General features: G+C 38.3%; 1 protein-coding gene across 3 annotated transcripts in view; it reads left to right on the forward strand.

Moving 5' to 3' along the window:
* Positions 1-10,609, forward strand: part of MBOAT2 (membrane bound O-acyltransferase domain containing 2) — a 100,567-nt gene extending 89,958 nt beyond the window's left edge. For 2 of the 3 annotated variants that reach the window (XM_054061208.1, XM_054061209.1), the window contains 3 exons: positions 690-822; positions 3,235-3,386; positions 3,935-10,609. In XM_054061208.1, the coding sequence (XP_053917183.1) occupies positions 690-822; positions 3,235-3,386; positions 3,935-4,157 (508 nt within the window). In that variant the 3' untranslated portion in view covers positions 4,158-10,609. The remainder of the gene's footprint in view (positions 1-689; positions 823-3,234; positions 3,387-3,934) is intronic. The other variant, XM_054061210.1, reaches the window with a different exon arrangement.
* Positions 10,610-10,876: the final 267 nt, after the last annotated feature.

Below are 10,876 nucleotides of genomic sequence, written 5' to 3' on the forward strand. Positions count from 1 at the left end.
GGTTTGTCATTGTGTCATTTAATGTTGTCTTCTAGAAACTACTTTTCTTGGATTCCTATTTCCTTTCTTCCTTCTAGAATGCCTTACTTTAGGACCTTGCCTAATAATTCGGAGTCTCAATTTTTAAATAGCAGAGTTCAGCATTCTCCTTGTTTGATATTCTCACTTCCCCAGAGTCATTAATTGTAATTTCATCATCATACTCACTTAATTGCTATACACAGACACATTTTCAGTTGTACTCTGATTTGCTTAAAATTGAAGGTAGTTGTTATTTTTTCCCTTTTTCTATAAGCTGCTTTCATTTTATGAAAAATACATATTTGGCTCATCATGAGAGTTTGTAGGATAGCCTGGGCCTTCCAGTGTAGCTTTCCAAACACTTGGGATGGCTCAGGATCCCTTCATACCAACACCTGCCTTTGGATACTTCTGTATCACTTCACTAAACCACCCTCTATGATGGCACTGAGCATAGGTCAGCAGTGAGGGGTTAAATCGGAAGCGTTCTTTTCTGTAAGTCATAATATAGTGGTAACATTATTAAACAATAGTATACAGCAATTGTATTGGAAATGATGTGTTGGAGGTGAAACTGCTAAAAGTATACATGTATAACGCATAACTGGGAAGACTGGTGGTGATTTGTGTCTCCTGTTAATTATCTTGAATTGTCTTTGACTTGCTAGAGTGTGCTATGAGCGAGCCACCTTCAGCCCAACGATCCAAACCTTCATCCTCTCTGCCATTTGGCACGGGGTTTACCCAGGATATTATTTAACATTTTTAACAGGAGTACTAATGACACTCGCAGCACGAGCTGTAAGTACCAACCAAGTATCTTCTTAAATTATAAACAGTTCTCATGTTCTCTAGTCCAAAGATGTCATTTACAGTTGACACACAAGCGGTCTGATAGCTTTGTTTACTTTTTTTAGTTATTAGAGCAGTGCGAATGATTATTGATAAGGAGGGGGTGGTCATTAGAAACAAGCAAGACGGTTCACAGCCTGTAACATCTTTGTAGTGTATCTCTTGTGGAAGCCCTTCCTCTGTATTAACTGATCATGTATTATTAAGGCATGCTAAACGAGATGGTGCTAGCCAAGATCATTTTGAACAAACTTTATCACGGATTATCAGCAACTTAAAGTCTGGGGAGTCAGTGCTTTGTATTTGTTGAATCTGTCCCCCTGCCTCATTTCTGCCCAGCACTATCGTAAAGATGGTAACTAAGGAATGCTCCCCCTCAGCCAGCAGATAGAGAGCTCTGTTACTGCTCCAGATTGGCCAGTCAGCAGTGCAGTCGCGTTAACGAGCTTTCACAGCTGCTATCCAGAGCCATATGGAACCAGCAGATCTGCAAGAAATCTCTCGGTGCTGCCTGAGAAAGCTGAGTAAGAACAGAGTCAGGTTTATCAGTTACTCACGGGGAAGAGGAACAAAAAGAATTAGCTGTTAGCTCAGAGCAGAATAAGAGAACGCTTGTCTGTCAAAAGAACCAGGAGAATGAGAAACGAAGCAGACTGCTCTTTGTGGCTCTAACAGCTGGGGGAAGGTGACAGATTTTAGATTGTTACTAATGGTAATAAACCAGACGCTCCTCCTCTTTCTTCACAAAGATGTGGGTGTAGTCCTTGGCTGACAGACCTGACTCCTTTCTTTACAAGAAGTATAGCTCCCTCCTCCTTTCCAGACTCTGTCACAGTGAACTTTTGACATTTATCAGTCGGAGGCTGGTGCCAAAGCCAAGGTTCATGGACAGTTTAGAGGTAAAAGTGGTTCTCTCAGGCAATCCCAGTAAATCAGAGTGCTCGCTGCACTTTTGGGTAAGCTGCCTCGTATTCATATGTCTATATATCAATCAATAGGCTATTAAATAATTACATTGTTAGTTTCTGTATGAAAAGTTACTTAATATTAACTGATAAGATATGTTAGAGGTACTTCAGCATGTTTTTATTTAGCTGTACTAGCCTTTATTAAGGCTGCCAGGCTTGGCAGCTCTGACCCACGCTTTCTTCTCCTGTCATGCCTAAGCAACTGGTTTTGCTTCCTTTAACCATTAAAACATTTCATAGGGAGGTGTTGACCAAGGGCAGTTATAGATTCATCCTTTAAGTTGTCCTTCAAGTCCTAAAATACTAGATTTCTCTAGTATTAAAGAACTTGGGAACGAGTGACCATAGGGGAATGGCAGACGGTAGGATGAAAGGTGGCTAGGATGACTTGTGTTAGCTTAACCAAGCAAAGGTGAGTAGGAACGTGTTACTTAAGAGGAATGTGGGTAAGCAAGGACAAGAAAGGTGAAGAAGGTTTCTAATGTAAGGAATGAAATCAGCGCAAGCTCTAGCATTCCGTATGTTCAGGAGTCCAGAAGGATGAAGAAGCTGAATGGTCCTTTGCTGTGCAGCTTTTCAGAGAGGGCTGCCTCAGTGCGGATGACTGGAAGGTGGCAACTGTGATACCAAAAGCTACACAAAGGCTGAATCGAGCCCTTCTTAGCTTGTCAGCAAATAAGAGTGTGAGCAAGGGTGACAGCTCAGTCAAAGGAAGAAGGGGCCAAGATCTGCTGGTGTCTTTTTCATTATAGTCTTAAATAAAACTGAACCCAAACCTTATGGGTTTTAGGTTTTTTAAAATACCTTTAGTATTCTATTGTTTGAATAGAATTTTAGGAACAAAAAATGAATCAGCATAGAAAATTGAGCCCTTTGATAACAGTCCCACTTGATACTAGTTCCTAAGACTCCTGAAATATGTCATTGGAACCAATATTTTGTATATTCTGACTTATACCCTACTTGTCCTAAAACAGTGTTTACTAGCAAATAGATGAAAATGTCGCCACGTAGAAGCTTCCAAGAGAAGCAGTCTGGCTTTTGTTTACTCCTACTGTATTTACAGAATGGCTTGATAGAACAGAACGTATGCCTCATTCAGACAAGTAGTCCAAGGCAGCCTTGGATTTGGGGGGGGGGGGTTCATTTACTTAAATTCTGCATTAATTCATAAATACTTAAATTCCTGTCTGGATGAAGCGCACTATTCTGACAGGCAGGGAATTTGACCTGAGTCCCATTGAAGTTGATGGGTATTTTGACAAAGATACTTGACTGAACTGCAGCATTGCAATTAATCCCCTGGATTTTGTGGAAGTGCAACAAACTCTGTGCAGTAAGATACTTCTTGAAGTTTATTCCTAAGCTAACTTACTATCATCTGCTTTTTCAGATAAGAAACAATATCAGGCACTATTTTGTTGAATCTCCTGCTGTTAAACTTTGCTATGACATTATAACATGGATGGCAACTCAAGTAGCAATAAGTTACACAGTCGTGCCATTTGTGCTGCTCTCTGTAAAACCCTCATTCACCTTTTACAGGTAAACATATTCGACTTTTTTCTTTAACTTGGAATTGAAATATTTTCTGTGCATAAGATTTCTGCCTTAGTGATAAGATTTATTTGTTAGCTGAGCAAACTGTATATCTGTTCTAGTGCCTCAAACATCGTTTCTGTTGCTTGTGAGAAACCATGAAGTGATCTCATTTTCCTAACGTAATAGAATTTAACTTTTCCTGGGGCATGGGGAAAAAAAAACACAACCACCAACACTAGAGGGTACCTTTAGGATTGCTGTATGCACTTGTACTACTTTACAGTGAGACAAGATAATAACTTCTCAGAAGAAACTTTGGTGAAACATAGTTGAAAGCAGAACCTCACTTTATCTCTGTCACAGCACTGAGTACTGTGGGGAAGACTTACTTTCTGATTTCTCCTTAGTAAATCTCTTAAAAAGGATATATTAATGTATTTTTGACTTAAATGTCTTAGGTGCCAAGTACTGAATGCAAGTAGGCTTTTACAGTTTATTCCTGTAAGAGTGGCCAGAGTTTTACTGAATTATTACTTTTGTTTGCTTTTTAGCTCCTGCTATTTCTGTCTTCACATTGCCAGTATCCTCGTGTTGTTGGTATTTCCATTGAAAAGAACTCAAAAAGGAAGTAAAAAGCACGAAAGCATCCAGCCCGCGTGGTCCAAAAAACTAGAAGAAGAAAATCTTTTGCAAAAGAACAGTTATTCCACAGCAAATAATAGTTTCAGTCAAAAACAAGAAATAACCTGCAAATATCAAGCATTAAAACAGTGATTGAGGGAATACTATGATGAATATATTTTGTATGTTTTCAGAAACCCATTTTTAGCACCTTTTAAAGGGGTTTGTATTTGTTTGCAAAGATGTTTAGTGAGAAAAGAATGCATTACCTAGGAAAATCACATACAATAGCAAGACTGGAGACAAAACAAAGTAACCCCTCCCATGCCATGTCCCTGTGGGTCACGCCTTATATGAAGATATTACCATTATTTCAATGGGCACTCAGGACTTGCAACGTATGTCCACAGGGTCATATGTGTGCCCTTTGCTGAATGTACGTTGTGTATCCCAAGGCACTGACGGGGTGGAGTAAAATTGTGTCAATCTAGGATTAGCAAACGGAAATTATTTTTTCCAAATGAATGACTTGCCTTAAACCCTCTATTTACTGAAGTATTGTTTGTAAGTGGATATTTTCAAGTTTGATTTTATGTGGAAAGCATATTTCAAATATATAATACCATATGTTATAAAGAAGATAAAAATAGAAAATTCAGAGCCATTAGAAGGCTTTTCAATATCTAAAAGGGAATTGCAATAAGCATCTCAGTATTTGGAGGGTTTTCTTAAAGTATCTCAAACTATCACAGTACATCATGGAACTGTAAATGTTACTGATGCCAAATTATAGTTAGGTTTCTTTGATAAAGAATATAATTACACATGGCCCTTCCGAATGGATTGAAAAAGCCCAGTATACCACCAGAAGGTTCATCTTTTCCAGGGCTTGATAGCTCCAATCTAGGTTTCTTTTAACATACCTAAAACCAATATAAACAACCACTGCCAGGGGGGCTTTGCAGCTAGAGAAGGAAAGGCAGCCGCAGGACACGGAAGACAATGTGCAAGCACCAGGATTTCAATGAAAGTGTGTTTTTACCCTTGAATACCAGGAATACCTGGTCTAGAATACAACTGTTTTAAAAAAAAAATGTTTTTAATACTTAAAGTTATTTTGAATTTTCGGACATACAGAGTTACTTGATGGTGCTTTCAGTATAAAATAGCAGAATTACTTGAACTGTAGTGCACAGGGAGTCAAACATGAAATTACCATCATAACCAGTTTCTGTATGCTCGATAACTGATGGCCCTTTATCCAAAGGAGTATGTGAATTTGAGGAAAAGCTTTTTCTTTAAATTAGAATTTTACATGCCAAATTCATGTTATATTTGTGGGTAACGTAATGTAAGAAAGAAATCCTTCTGACTGAATTATGGAAGTGAAGGGAGCGATGCAGTGATTATGTCTGTTCCAGGCCATTTATTGTGATGATGGTCCCTGCTAGAGTAATACTGTTAAAGGGCTACATTTTAATTGCTTATATTCTGTATTTTCTTGTAATTTTTTGAAGTATACACCAAGTGTGTATCCACATGGGGTTTTTTTAGCTTTAAAACTGACACAAAATACTACTGGAGAGAAATAATGCAGCTTCTTGATTAATAACCTACAAATGGGAAAAAAAATTGTCATAGCATTTTGAACCTTAAATTTTTGATGAAACATCTGGCACTAGTGGGGTGGATATTCTTACTACCAGAAGTGCAATGATAGCCCTTGGCTTTGGGGCTACGACCATGCAAAAATATTCAGAGTACCTATGGCTTACTCTGTAAAGAAACAGATGCTAAGTCAGGTCAGAGTTGTTTCTTGCTGGGATAGTTCTGTGCCTGGTCTTTGCCTCCTTGCCTAAAACTCTAAGAGGACAATGTACCTTTTCCATAAATGTAGGTTAGCACTAATTAACCTACTCAGTTAGAAAGGGGGAACTAGGTATGGAATGAGTGGATGAGTCTGTTCAGACAAGTAGAGATGTTCATTTTGGTGACAGCTGTATTATCTTTAAAAGACTCTTAATTTCTAAATTCTTACTTTGATGACCCAAGTCGATCTCCCCTTCCTGGGGTTGTGGTTGTCACATGCCTCTTTGAAATGGCATTATGTTTTTTTCTGTTGCTCTTAACTAAGAGTACACTCATTTCTGTGTTTGATTATCGTTATTAGATACAGAATCAGGAAAGACATTTTCCCACTTACTGTTCTTGAAGGGACATTTAGATAAAATATATAGAATTTCACATTTCTGGCTGGGTGAGTAGAGTTAGGGTTGACTCTTTCAGCATTTGTTGCTGTTGAACTTGAATTCACCTTGTTGGTGCGGTCTACATATCGACCCAAACAAGCACTTTTGGATACCAGTATAACATCTAACGTGCCATTTTTCCCACTCATGTTCTGGTACTCTTGTTTTCTTGGTTTGGCACGCGTGCCCATCTGTGTGATGGAGGCTTACTAACTCTTCACTATGAAATATGAAAACAAGTTTAAGTGTTCCCAGAAGATAGGCAGGTTTAGGATAGCAAAGGCTGCTACTTCAGCGTGAGTGGATTCACAGGTATACTTTTGTTCAGAACTTTTGTCTGTGAAGAAGTCAAAACAGCAAAAAAAATACATCCATGCTGTAGTTGGGCACAAATGGCAAGGTATGGGTTTCAAAACTGGATGAGACTGGCGTCTGCGTGCAATAAAATTACTTTTTTCTTCTTGATCTGAACCCCTTAAATAATTGCAGTACAGGAAGATTTTAACAATTAATTAGTTTTGCATGGAATTTGGTTTTAAACGTAATGTCCTAGAACTTGCCCTTTAAATGCTGTTGCTGGTGAATATAGAAGTACCTTGAACCAAAGTCTGCTCTTCATGCAAATGAGTTATCTTGGGGACTACGGAAAGAGGCTTTTTTACATTTTTTACTCAAACTGGGGTTTTGTTGTAGCTTTCCTTCTCCATTACTAGTTTTCCACCTTGCTATCGCGCTGGATCCTTTCTATCCATTCAGTCAGAAACTCAAGAGCAGCCAGTCTTGATGCTTTAGAGAATTTTTAGGTTTCACACTCATCATTCTTAATGCTGAATTTGAAAGGATGGCAGTGATTTACTGTTGCTTTTGCTGAGGAAAGCAATAGAAGGTAGATTTCCTAGGAACGTAATAGGACTAAGGTATATTTCCTAGAAATGTTTTGGACGTGAAGGAAACAAGGTATTCAGTCACATATTAACTGATGTATAACCAAAAGGTAAAAGTGTTTTCTGTATTGCAGATCAGCGCACTGAGAAGTAAACACAACATATCATTCATCATTTTACAGTGCTTTGCAGGGATTTGCCTATTGTGAACATTCATGAGTTAATGTTAGTAAATATGGTTACCCTGGTAAAAACTATTTGCTTGCTTAACCTTTTTTAACATTTACGATTCTGTATTAATGAGAGGGAAATATGTATTTAAATCATACTTTCAGTAGTGCCTCCCGCTGTGGGACTCAGGCAGGCTTTCTTAGCCACCCTGACAGGTACACCCTACTTACATGGGAAAATCATTCTTCCACGGCTGTTTCTTAAGTTGATGTGTAGACAAAATTTCAGTGGTAGGTGACACTTCAAAATGCATTACTATGTAAAAATATTGGTATGCATTTCAATATGGTCTTGATAGCAAATTGTAATTTAGTGAGAAGACTTGATGAAGAGATCTTTGCATATGCCCTGCTCTACGCTGACTTGTGGTATGAGCTTTACCGGTGTAGTATATTATTTATTAGAGGAATTTTACACTTAAATAACTTGTTTGGTTTCCCCTTCGGGAATACGAATATAAATGCTGTGCTTGTGTGACAGGATGCACACTAAGGTAGCTGTGCCTCTGTCGATGGCATTGATTTGGTTACGGTAAAATGTCCTCTGATGCAGAGGAGACCTTTATGAGATCCTCACCCCTGGTCAAATTGGTATCAAAAGTAATTTTAACAGTCTGGATTGCTCTTTTGGAAGCTTTGCAAACAAATTCTTGACAATTTGTTTAAATACATCGTCAAATGTGTCCTCATGTTTGCCTGCAAATGTGTCACTGTTGGTTACATGTAAACTTTCACATGCTCAACTTTATAAGTTGGCCTTGAATGATAAAAAAATCTAAAAGCACAAGTTACAATAATTTAGTATTTCCTTTTCCTTATCTTTAAATCTTTTGCTTTGTAATTCCTATTGAATTCTCAAGTTTGAGAATTTTTCATTTTCAATGAAAATTTGGAAATATTGCCATTTATATTGAAAAGTGATCGGTGTTAGAAAATCAGGCGGAAATAAACTGAAGGATTTTAATGTGATGCAGACTCTACGTATAAAGAATACACATTGGTTCTGTGCTGATTCATTGCAGCATTACATTAGAGGATTAACCTTCATGCGTTTCTCTAGGTCCAGTAACACTCACTCAGAAGAGCACTTGGGAGGTGTTTTCAAATTTCCTGTTTAAAACCCAGCTGGCTCTAAGTGCTTTAACGAGTATTTAAATTCTGTGCTAAGTATCTAAGCAGATACTCCAGTGAATTGAGCCTACTCATATAGACGACCTGACCTGCCTGGCTCTAAGCTAGCTGGCGCTGTCGGTCTCCATCCTCTTCGCAGTAACGGTGGAACAGCCGGCTCTGAAGAAGTCTCATGTCCTGTCCGTGGCCGGGGGCATTTGCCAGAGGGCTCTGGGGGGAGCGAACCCTGCCTGCAGACCTCGACAGAGGTTCTGCTCACTTGCAGCCCAGGGAGAGCTGCTCTGGGCTAAGTCTGCCTTGGGTTGTGATGTGTTTGCTGTTTTAACCGAGACATTTTGCAAACACCGTGAAATCCAGGCATCCTGCAAAGTCACCCCCTAAGGTTAGAACTGCAGGCATTGCAACAGTTGCTTATCACGGTCAAAACTAAACCAAGAAAAGAATTAATTTCTTAAAAAGTTTTTTTCAGATGAGCTTTTTGTATGTTTTTTACAAAACTTAACCATCATATGTAACAATTTTCATCCCATTAAATATTGAAACATAATTTTGATCACTTTTGGTATAAAAGCCTGCAAAAGCAAATTTTGCCACTTGTCACCTTCTGTGCATTAGCTGTGTCCAGTGACTTGGGCCTGCTTCGGGTTTTAGACATTTTCAGATTGTCTAAATCTATGTACATATCCATATAAACATTATGTAACCTTTATCATTGACAAACCGTAGCTGCATAGAGTGTGCAGAAATATACTTAAAATAGGCCATATCGATATTTACATGAGACTGGCGTAGAGCCCTCTGGTCGTATGCTGTGCCTGTGAAGGCTGGGGGGCTCCGTTCTCAAAGCACTAAGCTTTCTGCTTCCTAAAGTGAAAATAAGAGTCTGTTGGTTACACTTTAAGTGGAAAGCAAAGGGCTTCTTGGCTCTGTTGCAAAACCAACCCTTGCAGGACTTGGTCCTGCAGGCTATGAATACAAAATTTGGCTTCAGATATGACCAAAATCTGCACTAGGGCCACTTTCGGAGGAAACTTCTTACATTAGTAGCACCTTGGTCCAGCACCTTATTCCAAACAAACCTCTTGGCAAGAGAGACCTCTGCACAATCTTCCTTCTTTCCTTTTTCTGTCTGAGGGAGGAATATCCCAAGCTGGATTTTCACTGAGGTGTCACCACAATACGAACAGGTAGCTGTGATCCATGTGCTAGTCGGATTAGGCTTCCAAACTGTGAAGATGGAATCTGAATAAAAAAACAGAGAAACAGGGTGCCTAGAGACCAGTAATCAGAACAGCGCAACACTACACATTAAAGGTGCAACGATCTTTGTCACAAGAAGTCGAGGAGTATTTGCCTACGCATAGTTTGCCTTTCTACGTGTTTATCAGTTCTCTTGACATCTTTTCTTTGTATCTTCTTTTGTCCAGTGGTGTTGACTATTTCTATGAAGAATCTGCTGATGTGTCTTACTGTGACAAAGGTGTCAAAGCGATACAATAGTAACTAGGTAGTTATTCTTAAATCCCAGACCTCAGATGTGTTCTAGATCAGTTAGTAGAGAGCATTCAAAATGTATTGAATGAAAAATAGTGTAAGATGGGTAACTATAGCATTATTCAAAGACATTGTAATAAGTTATTCGATTTAAGAATTTAAAAGACGGAACATTGTTCTTTCCTGCCTTGGTTAAGGTTTCAAGGGAATAGTTTTACCTCAATGCAGAAGTAGTTTTGCCTCCAGCTACCCATATGTGAGAACACACCCCTAAAACTGGATAGCTACAGTATTCCTAAATCTGTCTTTCCTGGTTCAGAATACAATGCATTGCCAGTGAATTTCATTTTTATTATTCCAAAATATATATTTTTTAAAAAGTGTTATTTTTCAACAGATCCATAAACTAAGTGTTGGTGTATGGCAAAATTAAAATACCACTGTTAGTTACACTGTGATTGTGATATTTTAATAATTACTTATTTCTAATTTGTCTCAGCAGTGCTGCCGAAGCAGCATGCTGTTATGTTTTAAAGGTGTTTTTAACTTGCCTATAAATGTTTTTTTCTAATTTGTGTCGATAAATCTGATTAAACTGTAGTTTAAAAAAAGTGAACTTGTTTTTCTAAATTCTTTGTGTCTCTGTTTAATTATTTTAATGCAAGCCTTTCTTTACTGTATATATTACTAAACATGACAACGCGTGCATTTACACTGTGATTTGGAGTATTCTGTTCCAAAATCGCTTTTATCCCACTTTTTGTCTAGAGCTCATATAGGAATATGTCTGTAATGATTTTCCAGTTGATCTGGTAAACAGAATTGCAAGTCCAGAGTTGTTACTTGGGAATGGTACTCAAGTAACTTTAAAATATCCACCTCAA

This window comes from Cuculus canorus, chromosome 3, assembly GCF_017976375.1.
Source record: "Cuculus canorus isolate bCucCan1 chromosome 3, bCucCan1.pri, whole genome shotgun sequence".
In the NCBI taxonomy this organism is placed as follows: domain Eukaryota; kingdom Metazoa; phylum Chordata; class Aves; order Cuculiformes; family Cuculidae; genus Cuculus; species Cuculus canorus.